A 24,091-nucleotide genomic window follows, 5' to 3' on the forward strand; every position below is an offset into this window, starting at 1 on the left:
GCCTGGTTTCTCTCTGAGCGCTGATTAAACCACTAAAACACATCTGGGTATCACAGTTACATATTTAGATGTAATTTTTATTTTTTCAGAAAACATCATCCTTTCCTGTCTTAAAACAGCCTAGATGCAACTACACAACCATTCCCTTAAACATGAGCAGATCTATCCGCCTCTATCTCCACCCACCCTCCACCACTTGTTGCAGCTCCAGCACACCAGCTCACCTGCAGCTCTGCTCAACCACTGTAAACCTACACCATCCTACTAAACTACACGTACATGTTCGAACCGGAAACCGATTCTGAAGAATAATAATGATTTAAAAACCCTGCATTTGATTTGTTGCATATAAAAACCCAGACTTGTGTTTCACTTCTGATGCGTCTCCTAGCGTTTCAAAAATACCATAGAGACATGTTAACGAGGTACAAAAAAATAAAAAAAACAACAGCAGGATTTTCACCAGATGGGCTCTTTAATTGTAACTACACACATTCGACAAAACAGCGCTGTGGCTTGACTCAGTAATCACTGACATAAACCGGGTCCAAGGAGAAGTGTGATTGCGACTCAAATCATCGGCCTCGGTGTTTACTGGTCAGCAGCTTCAGCATGAGCAGGTGTAAGAGGAGGAAAAGAAGGGAAAAAAAGCATTTGTTGGTCTATTCATCTTTGAATTTTCTGTTGTCTCGATCAATTTTCCTTTTCTTCGCGCATACAGAAATGGGCGAGTGCACAACTACTCTCATCCTGTAATGAGTTTCTGGGGATAATCAAGCCAGCAGCTCTAAAAAACAAGAAAATAGATCCTCAGATAATGTAATGTGAAACATCTGGTCCACATTCATTTGCAGTTCGATCTGGAGCCAGATCGCGGTCTGGAATTTGAACATTGGTTTTGAGGTATTTTTTTCCCTCCATGAGATCCAACTGGTAGCAGTATTATACGGTATGCTGATACCAGAAGAGCATCCTTTCCCTAAAAATGATGCTACACAGTGTTTTAATGCTATCAGGACTTTGAGGACGACAGTGTTTTAATAGAAGCGGTTTCTCCTGCGAGTCTCCTTGCTGTGCGACAGCGGGACTCAGTGTGTGTGCAGGGCTCTCCTTTCACTCTCTACAGGCGGAGTGGGTGTGCCAAGAGCTTTTTTTTTTGCCTCTCACAAGCACAGTGTAGCTTTTATGGCGACAAAATGAGAGGCCTGGTCGGCAACTAGAAAAAATAATGCCAATCGACAACACCGGTTATAAATGAATGCCCCTCAGAAGGAGTAAAAGCCACGGACACGGGAACATCCATCCATCCATTATCTATACACCGCTTAATCCTCACTAGGGTCGTGGGGGGCTGGAGTCTATCCCAGCTGACTCAGGGTGAAGGCAGGGGACACCCTGGACAGGTAACCAGTCTATCACAGGGCTACACTTAGAGACAGACAACCAAGCACACTCACATTCACACCTAAGGACAATTTAGAATCACCAATTAACCTCAACATGTTTGTGGGAGGAAGCCGGAAAACCCGGAGAGAACCCACGCTGCACGGGGAGAACATGCAAACTCCACGCAGAAAGATTCCGGTGCCCCCACCGGGACGTGAACCGGCAAGACATGGGAACATGCATGATCTTAATGAAGACTTCCTCCAGTTCTGGTTGAATATAAATGTGTGAACTACGGTGCAGTGAATCACTCGTGGCTTCTTTCCACATCCTCTACTTCCTTTTCAAGCTTTCAGTTCCATATCCTCTCATCTATTATTCCATTACTTTTCCACGGTGTTGCGTTTTTGCCGTTTCGATATATCTCTACATTTCGGCAGGTATCCTATCGAAGTTTTTTCCGCGACAACTTGTAATTAATAGGGGACATGTCCTCACACTTTAAAACGACAACTCGCCGAGTACCCAGACTGATGAGTATGCGAGCAGTGATTACAGCTGACCTTTATTGTCTGGAAACACACTGAGCTCGGGGAGTTTCGATGCCCAGATAAGGTTCCTTTTCAAACCTGCACCTTCAGCTGATGCAACAGAGGAATTTTTTATGATTTTGATGCTCAGAAAACTTGAATCGTCGTCGTCCTGTACCTCAGCAAGACACCCCTATTTGTAGACGGTCCTTTATTATTCCACAAATCGTCCCCTCTGTGCGGCATCGCCCGGCTGCTATAATACATATACTCAAAGTAGGACAGGCGGCGCCGCATTAAAAATGCATTCAACAAATAACACATTTGTATTTTTAAAAATAGTTTCTCTACTCAACACTCTTGGGTGTTTTTGATATCAAATATTCAATGAATCAATTTGTAGTACAGAAAACCCAAATTACAGTAATCAGAGAGAACAGATTTTTTTTCTTTCTTTCTCTAATTTGTGTCATACAGACTGTCGTTGTGATGCAGCGGTGTACGAATCAAAACTTTTTTTCACAGGCTTTGTGGAATTGCCTCAGGAGCTCAGAACTCCCAAGGCAATTGTACACATGCTTATCCTGACATAAACGGGATTATAGCGTGCCTCTCTATTAATTAGCCAATGTTTGTCATTTACTTTAAAACGGGGTTGTGGTGTTGTGATGGGGGAGCGAAAATTACAAAAAGAAACGAGGACATGTTGTAGAGCAAAAACATATTTCTGGTACATGTTGATCCGAACAGATTGTGAATGTTTAGACGTGAAACCACAAAAGATTAGTCTCTCGCTTTAGCTAGGAGGTAAAGCAATTATTTCAGAGCAATTATCTCTTTTGTGCATTTTCCTTTTCTCGAGGATGAATAGGTTTTTTGTTTTTTTTTTTTTCTTTGCCGGGTTACATCACGGTTTCACTTGCAAATTGAGCACTTGAGCAGACAGGAAGGGCTTAACTTTTGTTTACTTTGCTGCACAGGAGCTCCGTTTGGGGCCGCCGTCGAAAAGCACATCCTACATCCAGGAGTGTTTTATTTAGAATCCACTTGTTCTGTCTCACTGTGCCGTTTAGAATATTAGAGTTAATGTTGTTCACCAAAAGGGAGCTGACACTGGAAACACAAAACAGCACATATTAGACCGCCCTGACCTCTGATGCTCTGGACGAGTTCAGGACATAGACTGGATAAAAGATGGACATAGCTACCGTTACGTCACCTGTTGGTTTCTGCACTGACAAAATGAAGCCAGGGTTTTGCTACTTCCTGGTTGACATCTTGGATTTTTGGAGCCAAAAATCGTCGGAGGGGGGCGGAGCCATAGGAACAGCGATTGGTCAGACGGATTGAGAGGCGGGCCCTCTCTGCTCGCCCACATTTACTGCCTTCTGCTGGCTTCATCTGTATGGTCGCTGCCAACTGTCACTCAAGCCAGCCACGCCCCTTGCCCCGCAAAATGTTGACGATTTTTTTAAAATTCAGTATTGATTTATTTTCAGATTGGCCACCTGATCTCTGGATTTGACCATGAAAACTAATAAGAAAAAAATCCTGAGCTGTAGGAATGTGGTATTTCGTGATCACTTCTTTTCCAATTCAAGTCTATGGGAGCCAGGGCTTTTTGAAGCCAGGACTAGCGGACGTAGTGATCCTGCAGGTTTTTGACACTTCCGGGTTGGCTTCATTTTTCAGGGCCGGTTGCTACGTCCATCTTTTATACAGTCTATGATTCAGGATGATCAACATCGTCCTCCATAGAGTCTGAAAGTCATTTTGAACTCCTCAACCAGCTGTATCTTCAGTACCTTCATCTAGTGATCAGGGTTCTGCCTTCGGACTGTGGGTGTTCCGGAGATTCTGGTCCTTGGTGTCCGTGGAGGGGGGTCCAGATTTGTCACTTTGTTGGACTTTTTCCATCGTTTCTGGGCCTCGGGGCTTCGTCGGTGCAGCGGATGGACACATGACATGAGTTCTGGTCGGGACTAGCACTGGGTCGGTTCTTTAGAGATGGAATCAAAACTATGTTTTCTGTCCTCTTGAACTGCTGCGGGATCAAACCGTCTTTAATGACGCCAGAAAACAAATACAATCTTTGGAAACGCTAAGTAGGAAACACATACTGTATGACTGATTAAAAGCCCACTTCAGTTAGAAGTTAATGTTCTGTATTTAGTTGGTGATTAGTTCCTGTGACTGTTAAGAGAATCCGTCAGATTGTCATGAATAATGCAGGCAACTCATTATGCCTTTTTTTTTTTTTCGTGGGACAAATTCTCATGGGAGCTTATGGAGTTTCTGGCTGATTCACTTCCCCAAAGTGTTTATGCGGGGCATTGATGTAGCGAGTTAGTCATGACAGACATGTTGATGTGGAAAGTGGTGGAATGCACTGTAGCTGTGGCTTTTAAAAGGATGCTTCTCCATTTCACTCCTGCCCTTCAGCGTACAGACGGTACTCAATTAAATTTATTTTTAAAAAAAAGATAAGTGAGCATCAAGGTAAGTGTCAGCTTAAACATATTTCGTCCATTAGTCTCCCGACGGTATCGCCTAACCTCGCGTTGATTACACTTGTTTTAAATAAGCTGGTTTCCAAATCACACACTCGATATGTTGATATTTTTTTAATCGGATTTCCCACAGATTGACGTCTGTATTTTAACCGGCCTCATACAGCCTCTCTTGTTTTTGTAGTCAGATTTTTTTGCCATGCTGATAAGTTCGCTTTCATTGGCCCAGTGGAGTTAAACGGAATTTTATTTGCACTGCTTAAAGCTATGAAAAGCAACTTTTGGTTATCCTTGGCATAAATCCACAGACCTTGCTGTCACAAACTGTTTTCTGCAGAAATTTCTGCTCCTTTTTTTTTTTTTTTTGCTAGTTATTTATTTTTTCTGCAGTCATTGAATCACAAATTAATTCGCATTTGTTTCCTATGATTAAACAAATTAGGACACGATGAGCAGTGCTGCCTCATATTAGCAGTGTCAAGGCCGATCCTAGCCACAGGTGATCGTGTGGGTTTTTTTGGGTTTTTCCAGTTACTCTTTTATTCCTTGAAAGAAAATGAAGTTGGGATGCAACATTTAAAATGTTGTGGGGGCGCAGCGATAGCTCACCTGGTTGAGCTGGCGTCCCATGTCTCAGGTGGTACATCGGTTGTGCTATTATCGTAAAAGGTTGCCGGTTCGATCCCCTGCCCCTCCACAGTCGAAGTGGGCAAGATGCTGAACCCAAAGTTGCTCCCAATGGCAGGCTAGCGCCATTGGTGTGTGAATGGGTGAATGAGAAAACATTGTAAAGCGCTTTGAGAGCCGCTAAGGTAGAAAAGCGCTTTACAAGTGCAATCCATTTACCATTCCATTTAAAGTCCCCGATGCAGTGAATTCAAGTCCAGAACTTTACTGCAGGACCTTCCCCCCATTCTTCTCCCCCCACTTTCCTGTCTCTCTCTTCACTGTAATTTCAATAAAGGCAATAAAATAAAATGTTGTGGGAATGTTTCTGTTTCAGCGCTGCAGTTTGTTTGGGTCTCAGTGAAACAGAATAAAGTGCCGACCCTTATTTCAGTCTGACTACACACCTTCTTGGTGGAACAACAAATAGCTTGTTGGCTTATCCGTAATGGCTAAAGCATATTTTAAACCATAATTGACTGTAAATCTATTAAGCTGTATACCAAAGTTTTACACCCTTATTCCCTTTATAGTCACACTTTAATGACTTCACTTGTGCAGTCCCTGACATTTAAAGCTGCTTGAGGAAGATTCATTCCAGCCAATGTCCATGCTATACAGCAAGACATATCTAAATACAGAAGACGTCTTTGCACCATTTCTTAGTTGCTTGTATCAGTGGTCCCCAACTTTTTTTGCACTAAGAGAAAGAAATGTTTCTACAAGCGGTCATTGCACACATAGCAAAAAATAATGTTTTTTTCTATTAAAAAGTTTCACAAACGAATAAAATTACTTGTTAAACATGTATTTACTTTTTCTTCTATCTCAGCATTGAGTCCCTCCCACTTTCCAAAGAAGCTCTCCGGAGACGTTTGTTTTTTTTATACCTTTCGGCGGCGGTTAGACTGACGGCTTCGTTTAACGGCCGGGCGTGAAAACTGATGGTCAAGTGCGGAAAACAAGCACAGACGGAAGTGACGGGAAGATGAGCTCGTCATTTTTCAGAATAAAACGTTGCACTGAAAATAAAAATAAAACAATAAAACTTTTGTTTTTCTTTCTGTATAGCCCGGTACCAAATGACCCACGGCCCGGTACCGGTCTGCAGCCTGGTGGTTGGGGACCGCTGGCTTGTGTGACTGGAATTGTTCAAGGCGTTCTGTATTGTACATTAAAAACAACACTGTACTCGATGTACTCACACAAATGGCCTGATGTTTGTGGAAACAGTTAAAAAAAACCTGCTCATACGGTGGATTTTCTTCAAAGTAAACATTCACACGATCAATAACGGTGTTAGTGTTGGAATTTAGGCTGACCCTTTTGTTGTCTCGGTCGTGCTGAGAAACAAGGAGCCGATATTAGAATGTGCAGCATTCGAGCTTACCTTGCATTGCACTTTATGAAAAAACTGTTTGTGTATACAGTAGTAAACCAGAGAAGAACCTGAGCTTTACCTGTGCTTAGTTTGAGTCTCCCCACTTTCTTTTTTTTTTAATCAAACTGCCATATTCAAAGAGAAAAAGTTGGCCGACCCACAGTCCCACTTGCTGTAATTGGAATTTAACCTTACCCAACATTAGCCTCGCGTTCATTGTCAAGTCGAAGCCGGTGTGTCAACAAACACCTCATAAACATCACGGCGCACAATGATTCAGGCGCTCCAAAGTGTGCTCGGAGACTAGCATTTTTGTCAATAAGGAACTGTTAATAACCCTGAGTAGCCGCTGACACCTCGCGCTGGTGATTAATGGCCTCACTCGCCGTGATCAAGTGAACCATCAAAATGTGCCATTGCCAATAACCCAATGCAACTGCAAGAGGTTGACACCAAGAAAGAAAAAAAAAAAGATTGAGCTCATAAATCCACTTCCACTCGCTCCGAATCTCAGTCAAAAAAAAAATGTTTTACAACTACACAGTCAAAGCAAAGAGTTGATGCATCAATCTTTATTTTATCACTTAGGTTTACCTGCTTTTTTTCACCCACTAGATTTTTCCTCAGTGATTACAGAAAGCCCAAAGAAAATGCACTCTATTCAATGACGAAAGTGCTTGATGAGAGTCAGCATATTTGTGGGGAGCTGGAACAAGAGCATTAATCAAGTTCAGGGGCAGACCAATAACGGGCTCTGTAATCATGCTGGAGCAGCGCTCTAACTTTGGGCAGTGTCGCCTGGTCATTCATCATCTGGAAAAGCAAGAGGCAGAGAGGGAGATAAATAACAAGTACATTAGTCAGTGTTTAGACGCATCCAATGTGCTTCTGGGTCAAGCAACAGAGTCACGGTGCCAAAAGAGATGATCTTGATTAGCTAATGATTTGGAAAAGAAGCACTGCCAGGATTTGTTGTTGATTTCCTGAACAGTACCTATAGTTTGAACAATTCTGCTACAGAGTGATGGTAGATGGTGTTTTTTTTTTTATTTTTTTACTCTTAAATAGGTGAGTAGACAAACGTATGCATCTATGACACCAAAATAAACTTTGCTGGACTCTGTCCATCCTCTCCATCATGATTTAATATGTTGTACAACATGTCAGGAAACTTTCCAGCATCCTTACTGAGAGGTTTCTTCTCTTCCTCCCTCTGGTCCGTCTAGCATCAGGCATCTTAGCGATTGATTTTTTTTCTTCCTTCCTTGTTTTTTTTTTCTTCCATTTTTGACTCACTATTCCCTCTATCCGTTAGGAGAGCCAGTTAGCATGCACCTCACAGCTGAGGCAACCCATTATTTTTTGTCTGCCTCACCTTACCCACCCTCTGTTTTCCTCTGAATTAAGGAGCCATTTGTCAATGCTTTGAGTGCCTGACAGAAAGAACTGATGCACAGAATGCCATGTGTTGCCTGTCTAATTCAGAAGAATTGAGTTGCCAAATAAAGAAAGAGGAAAAGCCAACACGGGAGACCGAAGAGGCGGATGAACGTCTTCTTTACTGTAGATTTCTGCCGCAATACAATATCAGTGCAATAATCCTTTGTGACTCTGCCGGGCGGGAATGTAACGCAGAGGCAGTTAGTTAACCACAGGACGGAGCTCTGAGGTCACAGTCCTAAAACAGAACAACCAGAAACACCCCATCCACACTATCACAATAGTAAGGGCCATCCCAAAACAGCTGGCGTGCACAGAAAACGAACAGAAATAACACACCAGTGCTGACTTGTCTTTCTCGGCGCCCTTAGCGAGAATCACAGGTGTGGATAACAGAGCAAGGTAACATGCCAGTGTGCTGTTTTCCTGCTTTGTACACATTATTCAGGTTACACACACACACACGCCTCTACATACACTGGTGTACCACTTCCTCTTTCACAATCAGGTTAAAGGAACACGCGCTACATTCATTTGAATTGCCTTTAATGCATATAAACAAGTACATACATCTGCATAAATTAGTTAAAAAAACATGTACTTAATGCATGTTGGCTGTGCATTTACTGTTAGACATTAATTCAAACATCTTTCAGTATCCACGGTAACTGCCACTTCCTGTTCATCAGCGTGGAGAGAGGGCATCCCACAGTTTTGCAGTTTATTAATACCTGACCCTTCCACTTGATTTGGAGTGCTCTCCAAAGATTACTTTGACATTATTCAGCGTGACATTCGAGGGTTATTGGGTCTAGTAGATGGAGATCAGTTTGACAAAGGGCAAATCTTTACGTGTCGCTATAAAAACAGGTGTTACAAAGATTCACCTCATAAATACCTGCAGCTTATGCGACAAGATTACATCAGGAAGAAAAAAAATATACTGAAAAATCAACCCAAGTAGGTAATGGGGCCCAATCAGCGAGAGTGTTCTGATTACCTGTGACTCATCACTTCACGGCACTCTTGATCTTTATTAACTATTTGGTGCTCATAATATTAACCTTGCTCTGTTTCTAACATGCATTTAAGCTCTATCAACACTCAAAAATAAGTATGTACACTTTGTAAAATAAACCATTTACCTTCTGCTGCATCGGCTCTCTCACATGTAGGCGTATCAGGTTTTTTTTGCAGCATCTAGCCGCTGTCGCCCTGCCGTCCACAAATAGGCGCAAACAACAGTAATAGTTTTTCTCTCCGCATTACGCAGTGACATGATGGTGACCCTCTCAGCCTCCTGGAGAAAGTCCAAGTGTTGCAGCCAGCCAGCCGGTGATTTGTCAGTAGTTCCACACAACAGCCCGGCACATCTGGACAAATCCTGAGTAGGAGCGAGTCCACCATCATTCAAGGGGGGGGTTTGATTCCCGAGCCAAAGCTGTGCACAATGGTGAGCCCAACTGCATTTTGTTGGTACCTCTCAGTCCCACGCACCAAATCAGGAACCTTCCTCCAAGAGTGATTGCATTTTATATTCTAAGGGGCGAGTTTCCTTGGCTCTGTCAGCGGTGACTAAATCTGCCCAGCTTTGCCCATCAGCTATTGCAGTGATCTCTACCTTTTTGACTCGCAAGGTCCTTGGCTCTGGAACAGTGGACATGTTTGCTCGCCCAAAGCAGATCACTACTTCTTTTTTTGGTTTGGAAGAAGGGAATGTTTCTTTCCTGAGAGATGCACTTTCTAGTTTCATGTTCCGGAGTCCCTTTTGGGAACCACTCAGTTCAGAAGGATGTGTCTCTTATTTTTTTTGCCGGTAATTCAAGGACAGGCGTCAGACTCCCTCTACTGGTTTTGATTTCTATTCAGGCGCAGCTCGGGGGGGCCTCTGTTTGGATGACGTTTGTTTCCTTGCTCCATTGGTCAGTTTATTTATGATGCACGTCGGTGGGTTTGCAGCTGAGTGCGACACGCTGTAGCACATCAGTATCTCCAAGCTTGAGGCCAGTTGGTCTTTTTTTTTTTTTGGCAGCATCGAGGAGGAGAGAGGAGCCGTCTTAAGCAGTTAGCATCAGATGTTTTGGCATCTTAATATAGTGGGTTTTCAAAGGAGTATGTAGAAATGAGGAAAACAACTCAAACAGCAATGCCCCCGCCCAATCTTGTTTGGTCATATCTTCTGTCCAGGCTGCTGTGAGTCTTGTTTTATCAGGCGAGTCTTATTTCCTACTCAACTGAACACTGGTTAGCGACCAAAAGAACAACACTGATAACATAGATGAGGTTCCTCTACAAAGATCTGTTTGGTAGGAATTTTAAAATGATCAAAGAAAGTCTTGGTTTGAACCTCCTGCTCTTCCTCAATGAGACAGTTGAGATAATTCAGGCGCTTACTGTGGGAACAATGAACTCAGTCTTTTGGAGAAAATAAAATAATAATAATTGAACAGATTCATAGAGCGCTTTTCTGGACACTCAAAGACGCTTCACACTGTCAAACACAACAACCAAAGACCAAACTTTAAGACAGACACAGCATGTCTTGGAGCACTTGCTGATTCTTGATGCAAGTGGACACAATTGCTCTGGATGCTGGATTGCTTTTTATTTTATTTTATTTTTTGTTGACTGACTTAAGCGTATGCGTAAATAAATATTATAGCGGCTGAACTGTTTTCATTTTCTTTTTTTCTTTTTGTAATTGTTCCTGCTTAAGATTGATGGATGTTGCCGGAAGCAACAATAATCATCTATAATATTTCTGTCTGAATAAATGCGGCAGAACAAACAAATGTGAACTTTTCAGTTGTTTACAGTCATTTTCTGTTGTTTGGACAGTGAGTTCAGCTCATGTATCCTGTGGCAATTCTAGAAATGCTAAACCAAAGCAGCCTGAATGAATATAATTAAGTGCATAAATGTGAAATATCCTCTAGCGATTGTGACTGGTTGACCAGAAGGTTAATTAGCCACCCTTTTTTTTTTACAAATGCTGTTTATTTAGCCTGAAGAATATATCTTCCAAAACTCTTGTCTACAGCAGACCTCCTTGTATATCCAGCAAAACAGTCAGTTGTTATCGTCAAATATCTTTTAATGTATCCGTGTCTTTTATCACATTCTCGAGGGGAGTATTTGTATTTAAACAAAGGGACCTAAAATGTTTGGGCTGTTTTAATTGTGAATAACATTTCACCATCCCCCTGTGTGGTCAACAGACTTATTCAAATGGAATATTTATTACATCTAAAATATTTAACACACTTGAAAAAGTTGCTTAGTGCTTGGCTTGGTTGCTATTCATATCTGCATTTGAATTACAGCTCAGACTAAATGGCTTTAAGTATAGTTAATCAGGAAGCCATTAATAAACTGAAGTGCAAATAGCCAGAAGGATAGACTTTTTCTTAGATAACAAAAAAAAAAAAAGTACAAAATAGAATAATTATAAAATAAACTCCCGGCTCCATGAATCAAAAGGGAGAATATCCACATTTCAGATTGACGTGTTACTCGTCTGAACCCTTCTGATACACGTCTTTTTGTTTTTTTTTTCACATTCCCAAGCGTGACAGTGAGAACAGTCAGTGATTTGCTATCAGCGCTGCAGTGTGTCAGAAATGGTTTGAATTTGCAAAGAGGACAGTCCTGATGTGTTAGTCAGTGAGCCCTAATACTTCGCCACCAGAAAGATGTGTCAGTCACGCGCTGGTGTGCCCTAAATCTAACATAAAAACCAAACATTCAGCTGTAAGAGTCGCTCACTAAAGACAGCGTGAGGTGTTAAGCGATGTTTTAAATGCTGGTCACACGTTGGAAGACACCGAGAAAAAGATAAAAAAGATATTCTGTAAATGAAAAGGTAGATAGATGGTGTCCGCTCTCATCCTACCAGCGCATCCCTGCTTGTAATAATGAGATATACTTTATTTCAAAGGTATTTTGTCAATGCTGTACTGGTAGCATTCGTAGCTTTTTGATTAATTTCAAGGCTCAGCCTTTCATCTTTTCCAGAAGTCAAGACAAGGTCCTGATATTCAATTCTTTTCACAGAAACGCTTCACTTTGCCTCCTTTGCTTAAACTTTGCAAGAACAATGACCTTGCGATGATTTATATCCACTTTAAGCGCGGGTTACTCGGAGACATTTTAATTACATTAGGAGTAGCATCAATATGTGCATTATTGGCTCAGTGGACCTATTTTTAGCATGTTTGAAAATGACTTTGCCACATAAGCGCCCATAAAGACGTACACAAACAGTGACAGTGAAAATCCTCCAAAAATCTCCCTTTGCACAGCAACTCATCTGTCTTCCCATCATTCAGGATCCTGTTGCTGTTTGTAGAGCCAAGTCACCCTCACAACACACTCTGGTCCCTGTGGCCCCATTGCAAGAGACAGTGCTTTTGTTTCTCGCAAACAAAAGTACAGGGGTTGCCACTCTGACAGCAGGCGTACAGGACTGGGTGTACAGGCATGGCGGAGCATGCTCAAGTGAACACAGTGGACATCGGTCAAGCTAATATTTCTCAGAGAAAGTGCCAAGATTGAGATTTGGAAATTATAGTTTCCTCTTTTTGTAGCAGCAGCAGCAGCAGCATTGGCAGACTGGCACACATTCACATACAATAACAAGTGGTGCTCTAAGCAGAACTCATTTCATTTCTCAACTTTTTTGGTGACAGTTTTGTAGCAACACTCGGGGCTCCAGGGACTGAAACATCCATCTTTGGGTCAGGTCACCTCAGTAGGATGTTTTAAAAACTATTTGACAGTTTGCACAAGCATTCATGGTTTCCAGAGGATAAAAAAATCTACTGACTTTGGTGATTCTGGAACCTCAAACGTCATCATGTTGTTGACTTTTGCGTGAAATGTCCCGACTATGAAATGGATATTTATGCCCCTCTCAGTAACGACTTTGATTGACTTTTCATCTCACAACTCTATCACATCGAAATCGTATTAAAATTTTAGTTAGTTGTCACACAGAAGCACACAAAATGTGAACTGCTACAAATGGAAATGTTAGTATTTCCATTCAGAGCATCTTAGTATAATGACATTAGCATTTAGCTCAAACCACCACTGGGCCTGAGTGCAGCCTCACAGAGAAACAGAGTCCATCCAGTCCTCTGAGCTGTGCAAATCAGAAAAATTCATTAAAATGCTCCTTGAATAAATTTGAAGTAAAGAAATGAAAAATGATTTAATTTCGCTCCATTATGTACCTCTTATTGCCGGTGTTTATCTTCGAGTGTGTATTCATGTGCTTTTCTCTGATTTTTTACTCTTTTGTTTTGTCACCTCGCCGTTGCAGATCTGGATGCTTCGGCCTTGAATTAGTTCAGAGAGCGAAAGCTGCCCCGTGGAGTTTTCTCAGCAGTAAACAAAACAAAACCTGTATTTACATTCAGCGTTCGTCACCAACATGCATTGTGCGTATCGCTGAGGTTGAACAAATTGAGTGATCAGAAAAACACTTTGCGGGGATTCAAACTTTAAGTTAAAAAAACACAACAAACGCGGACAGACAGCTGCTCCGTGCTGCTATTAGAGGTGGAAAAACTCCGCAGGTCACTTCTGAATGATGAATGCCGATTCCCTGGGCCTCCCATCAACACATCAACACGTTGTGCCACTGCCGGTGCACCCAGACGCGACCCACCGTGAACCACCTGCGCATTAAAACTCAGCCGTTTTTAAAAATACATGCTTCAGGGTATATCAATTTTACAATACTATAAGAGTTCTTAACATTTTCCCTTTGCACCGTCAGGCACAGAAGGAAACCTGTCATGTCTCACTCATCGTTTTATGATTGTTTTAGTCATGAAGCTGACTTTCACACCCCTTTTGATGCAAAAAATTAAACCAAACACATAACAAGTGGCCATTAATTGCAGGTGGAGAGATGAAAGCCATCAAAACGGCACCATTTTTTATTTTTTTGTGTGTGCAAGCATGAATAGCTTCTTAATTGCACCATACAGCGAGGTTATGAGAGGCTGCCTTCCAGGTGGTGGGGGATTATGTTCGGCTGCTTAAGAATTCATTCTCACTCCACATCACTTGGGACAGGTGTGTCCTTATTTACACTAAGAAAGCATGTAAAGGATGCTTTTTCTTTTTTTTGTCTTTCCTTGTTTTTCTAATCTGCTCTTTCTTCCATTCCAGAGAAGAGGCCATGATGTCGACGTATTTCGAGACAGTGGAGGACCTGCTGGCATCTTTCGGGCCCGTCCGTGACTGCTCCAAAGATAACGGCGGCTGCAAGAAGAATTTCAAGTGCGTGTCTGATCGACAGCTCGAATCATCCGGCTGCATGGTAAGCAGGCGCCATGTGCTGTTGTGTTTTGTTTTTGGGGTTTTTTTTTTTTCCAAATTGCAGCAGATGTGGTTTCTTTAAGTAAAGTCACCTGTCATTTTTAAGGCAAACCTGGGTTTTTATTAAAGTTTTTGTTAATAACTCGCTGCCTTATGTGTGCAATAAGTGCACACGCAGCTCCGTTGAGTGTAGCTCTCTGTGTAATCGTATGTTTTGTTTGTGTGGCAGGTGGGCTTGCCAGCGATAGACATACTGTTTAACGCCTTGGTAGTTTCAACTTATCATCCAGACATGCTGTCAGCTGGACTGGCTTTGAGCTGCAGCTAACTGGCTAGCACAGAGTGTTGACAACAGATTTTTTTGTGGGACAGCAGGCTTGTGCTACACTAGCAGTGCTGGATTCAAGGCTTTAGTTTGGCGAGACGCGCTGGAGCTGCGCTGTGCATGCAAACATCCCAGGCTTGTATCTCATGCGTAACGGCTCCCGTAGGTTCAAATTAAGGTGTCAGAATAAAGGGGTGAGCGCCACGAACGATATCCACTTGTTAACGGGGAGGGAAAAAAAGGAAAGAAAGAAAAGAAACACCTGTTCCACTGTACAGTACAGTAAGTTGTTTAAATAATGCTGGTTGCTGCTTAGTAGTTATTGCAGGACCTACAAGACTGATTAAATATCGGAGGGATCCGCGGCGGAAGTTTTCAAATTTATTTACATAATCGCCTCTTTTTAATGTTTCCTTCCCAATAACGCGACTCATTAAATTTACATACCATCTGCTAAGTTGGCATTTGTGATATTTTCCGAGCAATCAATAATGTTTTATGTGCCGCTTACAGCCATAATTAGTATGCTTTGGTGTTTGTGCTCTTTAGTGTATGTGCGGACACTACGGGGTCGGTGGATGAAAGCAGTTGGGCGTTGGAAGCTGTGATGCTGTAGTCACTGTACACAGAGAGTTCACTGCTGCTGTTCATGATACTACATGAAATAACCCATTAGAGGTAGAATTAGTAATCGCAATATGCCTCTTTTCCTCTTTCTGGATGCTACTGTTTTGTGTAGAAGACGTATTATATTTGGTTCATTCATCGACAGAGGCGTCTTCATTTGTTTCTCTTTGCTTCATAAACCTTAGTTTGACTTTAAACGTAACCCCGTAAACCGCAGTGCAAAAGAGAGCTTTTCTTCTGGCATATTTACAAGTACAGGGTGACTGGAAACTTCCAATGCCAGGCTTTTTGACAGCATGGGGCGGGCCTGCGTTGTAAAGTAATTAAATTGATGAGCCATCTCAATTGCTGGAGGATGGTTCGGTGAGTCATTAAGAGCTGGGATGGGGCTATAAATCGACAGGTCTTTTTGTTGTTTGTGTCGACCAAAGACAAACAGCGATAGCAATTTTCTTGTTTTCCTTTTCCTCTTCCTCATCTCTTAGCTGAAATAAGGATTGCGACTCTCCAACAGCAACTCCTGTTTACAATATTCACAAATGAACCTTTCCTGCATCTCTGCAGCGCTGATCACACAACCTTCTGTGATTTCGTCTGATCGCCAATGATGAATAACAAAACAAATGTATTTGCGACGCCGTCATTAGGCGGTAATTTGCACCGTGACTGACAGACTTATTGAGCCACTTTGGAGAATAAACTTAAAGCATATGCTGCTAATATTTCCATCACTCATAGTATTTTTTAATCACTTTTTTACCCCCCTACATAAATCATTTTCCCAGCCTCTCAACAAACTCATTCCCTACAATTTACCCCCCACTGTGTTACCATGACGATTAATCCCCATTAATAAACCTGAATCATTTTTTTGCTCATCGTTTACAAGAATCAAGGCTATTTCCACTCTTGACATATTTAGTAGCTTGTGGTGGTGTTTTTTTTAATGAGTGAAGTGTTTTGGATGTTGGTAGTTTTCTTAATTTGTCCCAAATATATTGACAGTGGCTGCAAGGTGGCGCAGTTGGCAGCACTGTTGCCTCGCAGCAAGAAGATTGCCGGTTCGCGTCCCAGTGGGGGCACTGGAATCTTTCTGCGTGGAGTTTCCATGTTCTCCCCGTGCAGCGTGGGTTCTCTCCGGGTTCTCCAGCTTCCTCCCACACAGTCCAAACACATGTTGAGGTTAATTGGTGATTCTAAATTGTCCGTAGGTGTGAATGTGAGTGTGCTTGGTTGTCTGTCTCTAAGTGTAGCCCTGTGATAGACTGGTGACCTGTCCAGGGTGTCCCCTGCCTTCGCCCTAAGTCGGCTGGGATAGGCTCCAGCCCCCCCGCGACCCTAGTGAGGATTAAGCGGTGTATAGAAAATGGATGGATATATTGACAGTTGTGGTGATAAAAGGTGTTTGTCTGATGCTCTTCTGCGCAAGAAGCTGCAAAAGAAAGAGCACAAACAGTGATGGTGCACCTTGACGTCCAACTGAAGCATCGACTTCATGCTTTTGTGACATTAAACGGCTGCAAAGCCTTCGTGAACTTTCCAAAGCGACATTTATTTTTTCTTGCACGCAATTTCCCAATTTATCGTAATGGAATTCATAAATTCAGGACTATTTGATTTAATGAAATTCAATATGTGCTCCCTCACATATATATATATATATATTTATGCTGTAATGTAAAAAAAAAAGTCGTCTTCCTATCTTAAGCCCTTTTAGAGTGCATTTATTAAGCTGTTTTTTTGTTATATTACAGCAAATGCAAATTCGATCGAGTTAACTTATATGCATGAAACAGCTGATATCGATCGAATAATTTATAGCTACATCCGAATCCGTGGTCCCGGCCATGTTTTATGTATTCGCCTAGCATTTGCATCCTATACAGAGACCCGAGACTGAAATTGAACAGACAGTTTCTAATGCTAATCCCATGCCGTATTAATCCTTATTAGACCCAGAGGTGGGAAGTAGTGGATGGTGGAGCGAGTGTGTATAAAATATGAATGAGTACCTACTAATAACCTTTGGATTGTTTGTCAGACTTTATCACATGTCAGGCTCCCCGTGTGCCGTATTTTAATAACAGTTTTCACACATCGCACACAGAGACACCATTTTTTTTCCCTCTTCCACAGCTGACCATCAAAAATATGCAGGCTGAAAGAAATACCTGCACAGTAACTAAGGAAAGAAAGGATGCACACATGTGGCCGCTGGTCCTCGCATAAAGGGGGGGATAGTCAGCTCACACTTCCAGGAACTATGAGGAAACATTACTCTAAAATAATTCCGAGCGGCCTCTGTGTGCCGCTGATTAATACGCGGACAAAAAAAGACTGACAAAGCCTTCTCGTCTTCAAAGATTAACTCGCAGGAGGATCACAGACACAGTGGTATTATTTTCCTTTCTTTAGTCTTTCGGGTTCGGTGTTATTTTAACCACCCTTGTCAGTGTGGGTGCTAACACAGAGCAGCGACATGCCACACGGAGGGCTTAAAATCCATTATCAGAGTCAGTCCCTCAAGGCTGTCTTCTGCTCTTAAGACAGTTGAAATGCATTTGCAACGAATTAAATTCAAGTCAGAGGCTGAAGTTTCTGGAGACGAGGCTGTATTTTGCCTTGTGTTTTGTCTGGTTCTTTGCTGAGCCAGAGAGGATGTCAGATGGTTTATTCCCCCCAACACAGGTTAGAGATTTCAGACAGGTAATGTTTTTTTGTGCCAGTGCCTTCGTTTTTCATCACTTGGCTCATCGAATACCACTTGGCTGCACTACACAGCATCGTAGTGACACGTAAAACTGTATACGCTCTTTACGTTGACGCCTGCCCTTCCATTATTTGTTTCCCCACAATGCGATGTGGATTGTTGTTTACTGCAAAGGTTTCATTGCTATTATTAGTAATAAACTTGCTTGAAGGAGAAAAAGAGGAAAGGCAAGAGCAGAATTTATTCAGTTAGAGAGTAATTCATTTATTTAAATAAGAGGTCATGAGTTCGCTGCATGGGAAAAAAAAGAAAAAACATACAGTAATTTCACAGAAAAACAAACATTGGCATTAAAGATAGAATTTACAAGTGATACAGTGTCAGAATATATTATAATACTAATTCTAATTTGTAAGAAGTGGAATAATTAAGGTGTTTTTTTACGCTTGAAACACCTATATCCATCATTTCAACCCATCAGCCACAACATTAATAATAATAACAACACATGAGGTGAGTAACGCTGCAATTTTCTGCCGGGAAACATTCACGCGGGCTTTTACTTTGACAAATACCACCCACCTAAACGCTGCTACACAAAACCGAGCAGGACAATGCGCCGCCCCACACTGCGGAAGCTGCTCGAGAACAGCTTGGATAACATGACAAAGAGCCCAAAGCGTTGACCTGGGCTCCAAATTCCCCAGATCCCAATCTGACAGAGCATCTGCTGGATAAAGTAGATGCAGTACAACTTGTTCTCATGCAGAATATAGAAGAAAAAACTCTCCAGGTGGATTCAAATCCTATGGATCGCAGCAGCACAATGCGCGTCTTAAGTAACCAAGCTGGAGGCTCCTGAACTTTATATTCTCCCTTATTTTGCAAAACTCGCTGTTTTTCATATAATGGAAAAAGACATTGTGTGAATTTAGTTGATACCAGAAAAGCAAAATGTTAATTGTGGCGCAACACAGTGGCGTAGAAGTGAAGGGATCCTCATCGGAGACTTCTGTGAACGGCGACGCTAACATTTACCCAGCGGTGTGGAATGAGTTGGTCAGAGTCTGGCCGAGCCGGCGGTGAGCGTGTCCTACCCTCGTGTTTGTGTACGAATGCACTACACGAAACCCTCCCGGGACGGCTTCAAGTTCAGAACTCTGTAAACATGGCTTTTTCTGGTAGTTTGCCATTTTTAAAGTTCAAGTTTGACAGCTGATGCATGCAGTGCTTTCTGTGCTTTTAGGGAATGGTTTTTCTTTATGGCGCATTGTGGCGCAGCTACAGTATCTGTCCTCTTAATGGAAATACTCAGAGGCTGAGCAGATGGTAGGATATTAGCGGCGTATCTTTCATGAGTTGATGTCCCTTTTGGGACGTCTCGGGTAAAAGTTATTTGGATGCGGCGTTGGCAAAGACGCGTTTTTTTTTTTTAAACTTCAAGCACCAATCCAGACTTTAATTTTGGCCCGTCAAACTCCAGTTGTTTATGACAGTTTAGATAAGACAGATACTGTTGTCTCCAATCTCATTTTAAGTCACTCGCACGCCGTCCCAGAATGCAAGAGTTTATTAAAATGTGAGGCATTCCAGAAGTCAAGAATTAAATGATGAGTTGTCAGTGTGGAGCCAGATTTCTGCCTCGTCGCCTCTGGTTTGCATAAAGAGTCAGCAGGGAGGAAAAATGGCATCTCCACCCAAACAAAACGTTTGTGCAAACCCTCATCCGCTAATCCCTCCACCCGGCACCCCCCCTGCACGTCCCGACTCTTGCATACTTGCAACAACCGAGCATCATGACTAACCCTGCAGTGCTGCACAGTGCAGCTCGGTTTACCTCATTACCATTGAATTTCAATGCTTTATAGTTTAAAGCAAACGCATTGTGAGCGTTTTTGTTTTTTTTTTCCCATCCTTTCACTCAGACTCTGTTGTTTAAATGCCGGATCAAGTGTGTCCTTTAGTGCACCACAGAGATTCACATAAAACTGCTGCAGCCAAGGGTGGGAATTAGGATTTGTGTACAATGGAAGTCAGTTCAAAGAAGCTTTTGGAGGAAAATATTAGCAACTATTTGCAACATAACAGCAAAACTGAAACATGTAGAAATGTGTTGGTGTGTAATGAGTTCAATTGCTGATTATCGAAGGTTTTAAAATTGGTTACGAACATTGTACTGCTTTTGTTTTCTATCTTTTCCCAATCAGCCAGTCAAATTTCTCACTTCGGCTTCTCGTATCTTTATGAATTATTTGACAAAATAAATATTTCAATTGGAATCAGTTCCAATCATTTCAGTCTGACTCAGTTACAAACCGAAGCAAACCTTAAATTGATTGGGTGTTAAATCACACTGTTTCCAACTAACAAGTCAGAAACCCCCAAAACAGATTCCTGGTTTAATTTACCATCACATCTATTTCCCAGTGATTTAAGAAGGAAATTGTGGATTTTAAAATAAACATACGTGTCTTTACGGCAACACAGAAATATCAAGAGGTGCAGAAAATATGTATTTCTGATCCATTATAATTAATTGTTGTCTGTTGCTGCTCATTTGAGCAACAACCTTCGGTGATATCTCAAAGGTGGCTCATTTAAACACCTGCCTTAAAGGCTTGCATCTCGGAAAATCCACCAAACGCCGCCTTTATTCACTGTGTCAATGTGTTAACTTTACCACTAATAGAATTAAATATGTGTTCAGCAGCAGTGGTTATATTTCCTGTAATTGCCATCCTGACACAGCCACACATAAATCATTGTTAATAAACCATGTCCATGTTGTCTTAATCATCAAAGGGAGCAAATAACAGCAGCTCTTAAATGCCTTTTGGCGATCAAGCTGAGACGAGAGTAGCGGAGTCTGATGGAGTCGCAGAACAAAAGCTTCCGTTCACTCGTCGCCTGTTGCGGCGCCGCCACTAAAGAAAGGTGGGTGAGAAACGGAGACGGCGTATCTTTCAAATCCTGCCAGTCTTCATAGCGTAGAGGAGACATGTCCTGACGAGCTGAGTACACACATTAAGAATTCAATTATGTGGAGATGTGAAGATGAGACTCCATCATTCTGTTAGAGAGTAGAAATGTTTTTTGTTTTGTTTGTTTTTAAGTACAGTATATCGAATACGTTTCGTGTTAATGTGTGTAAAGCATTCGCACAAGAACGTGTATCTTAAATTAGTCTATTTTGGCTTTCGAGCAACACCATTCCCGCTATCTAAAAAGACAACTGTGTATTTTCTCACTGAGCATTAGGGATGAATTCACATAAATATGAGGATAAGCAGCTGAGATGAAACGCTCTTTGTCTCACCGAGTGTGTTTACACGGACATGAGTGTCCTTCTCATGATCGGGCTTTTGAAGTACCCAATTTTAGTGTTTCGTATGCACGTAGGAAGAACATCATATTCCAATTGCAGACACCCAGATAGACTCTTCGCCTGGCTGTGAGGGGAAACAATATGCGACCGGAGAGATCAGGATCACGTTGCGTGTTTACATGTTGCTGACAACCTGTGCAGGTGCAGCTTCAGCAAAGTGACACAATAGAAAGAGTGGTGTCAGGGAAAATGTCTCACTTCTGGAGCAGCGGAGGATTTGTTTTTATTTCTTTTGGCAATGAAGAAAGACACACACACACACATATATATATCTGCTTGCTGATTTACAGTAGGAGGGGGAAACAGCTGAAATTGAAATCTGCAGATAGGTTGCAGGATGTCAGTTTCCCCAAATGTCACATTTTGTCGGCGATTTGGAAACTGATGCTTTATCTTCGCAGACATCACGAGCACCTGTGCAAATACCACACAGTAATCAGTAACAGTTATGCTAATATGTGTGTATACAGGGATATGCATAATCACGTTTCTCTGTGTCGCATGTAAATCTCATGTGATCAAAACTGGGATAAGCCTCCTAACTGGGATATCCAAACACAACCCACAGAGGAATTGCATCTTGCTAGTGTGTTTTTCTTTTTTGCTCTTAGAGCAATAAAACCGTTGTGCCTAATTTAACACATTTGAGCAGCGGTGGAACTCCAGGGCATGCATCACTGCCACCTCTAAACCAGATTAGGCTGTCAAATATGCTTTTAGAGTATTTGATTTTTTCCCCCCCTTGCCTGTCATTGTGATTTAGAGCTGCGCTGTTTCAGAAACTTTTTTCTTGTTTTGTGAAAGACTCTGCATACATTTTCGCTTAAGAAGATATTGTTTCCCTATTATCCTCCAGTCTTCACTCTTCACGGCATTCCCGCGAACCCCGTTGTACTGCGATTTGGAACGGTTGCAGCGGGAGAACTAAATCCACTTAAACGTTCACACTTTTTTTTTTTTTCCCCTCTTCTGTTCTGAAATGTGTGATGGGCACTAAGTACGAACATCTAGCAATTTAATTTTGACAAGACCATTAAGAAATAGAGTTCTCAATAGATTCTACTCAGTTCCTGATTAAAGCTGAAGGCACTAATGGGTGATTAGGAAAATGAATAGCGTTCGTTCCAAATGTGCGGATGTTAATTTGGAGGCGTGATCTATGTGCGGTTTATAATGTGTAGGGAGATGTATGTGCAGCTTTATTTCCAGCGCACTTACTTTTTTTTCATTTTTCTTTTTATTTCCTCGGCCCTGCTTACCTTGTACTTTTAATCCCAAATTGTGCTCAGGAGTGAAATTCCATCACTCCGGTTCCTAATGGTGTCATGAAATTCTCGTTTGTAATCGCCCCCCAGAGGATGGATACATATGCAACCCTCGGTGTTTTATGTTGCTGTCATGGGCCGAGAGTCGGGAACAAGGCAGATATACAGTGTAAAAAAGCAATCTTTGAATCCATCGCATTTGGAGCTAATAATTGCGTAACGTACGAAAACACCTAAATGCGACGTTTTACTGGTTTGTTTAAATATTTTATCATTGCATAACGCGCGGTTACTCACTCGACAAATTGGAATGTTTTTTTAATGTAACTAGTGATTAGCCGCCGAGTTGATAATTACAGAAAGAAAAAGTCAAAATAGTTTCTGCTAAGATTTGCTTCCTACCTCTGGAGCAAATCTCTTGTGCTGCCGTCGTAGAATCGCTGCAGAAGAACTGACTGAAATTCATTTATCTGAAATACAGTTTCTCTCCCGTCCCCCCGCCTCCCTTCAGCCTTTTGTGTCTTTGGAGAGTTGTCCGAGCAGAAAGAGCAAGTAGCTCGTGGGCTGCGCTAATGGCTAACCTTAAGAACTTTCATTCAGCCACAGAGTGCTGCATGACAATTCTGAATTACAGACGACTATTCCCACCGCTCTGCCTCGGCGTGATGAATGGCTCCAATCTGTGCTCTCCTGAGGAAGTTAACATTACGTACACGAGATACAGTAAATGGATGTGAGGCTGGAGAGCTTTTCCACAGAATGCTGGGACTTTGTCTAGATGTAGTCCATGTACCTTATTTTTTTTTTCCCTTTCTTTTTTTTTTAATCTCCCCGGAGATCAAAAATGTGATTATCAGTGTGTTTTGTAAAAGCGTCTCCAGCGCAGAGAACGAGCGGATGTACGCTCACTCCGGCTTTAATTGATACCCTTTGTGTGGAAACAGTGTTTATTTCATCTTCAGACAGAGATCTTAATTAGATAACATAGTCTTCCCCCTTGTGAGAAGGCTAAATATGATTTTAAAAATCCCATAATTAGAAGCAAAGAACCCCTTGATTACTGTTGAGTCACTACGGGTGGCTGATGATAATGTCGGATGGTGAATTGTGCTGCCGGTCATCAAGCAACCTCTGAGCAACGCTGAAGGCTTATAGCGTGCAAACCAACACTCTGCCGACCTTTCACCTCTCCCTTGACTAAGCTCAGTATTACAGAGTCTGTCATTTCCATAATTGCTCCGGCGATCGTTGGTGTATAAAACAGAGATGGGAAAACACATCCTTGAGGCAGAAATCGCATGTAGCAACGAAATAGAAGCCTGACATGAGTGTGAGGGTCTTTCAAATGTCAGAACACATCATTTAGTAGGCTTAAGGTGGCGCCCTCCGATCATCCACCTGTTCTCTCTGCAGATTGCTCCCGTGTCTACGTTAATATCTCGTGCATGAAAAGCCTTGATAACTGGAGAACGGCTACTGCTCTGGGAGCAATCAGGACTTTGGAGGTTCTACTGCTGATAAGAATGGAAGAGACAC

At 42.0% G+C, this 24,091-nt stretch overlaps 1 protein-coding gene across 1 annotated transcript in view; it reads left to right on the top strand.

The window, feature by feature from the left end:
- astn2 (astrotactin 2) overlaps positions 1 to 24,091 on the top strand; it is a 298,857-nt gene that overhangs the window by 176,333 nt on the left and 98,433 nt on the right. Inside the window, exon 12 of the mRNA XM_008279213.1 lies at positions 14,094 to 14,244. Coding sequence (XP_008277435.1) covers positions 14,094 to 14,244 — 151 coding nt within the window. The remainder of the gene's footprint in view (positions 1 to 14,093; positions 14,245 to 24,091) is intronic.

The sequence above is a fragment of the Stegastes partitus genome, unplaced genomic scaffold (assembly GCF_000690725.1).
Source record: "Stegastes partitus isolate 25-593 unplaced genomic scaffold, Stegastes_partitus-1.0.2 Scaffold148, whole genome shotgun sequence".
Taxonomy (NCBI): Eukaryota; Metazoa; Chordata; class Actinopteri; family Pomacentridae; genus Stegastes; species Stegastes partitus.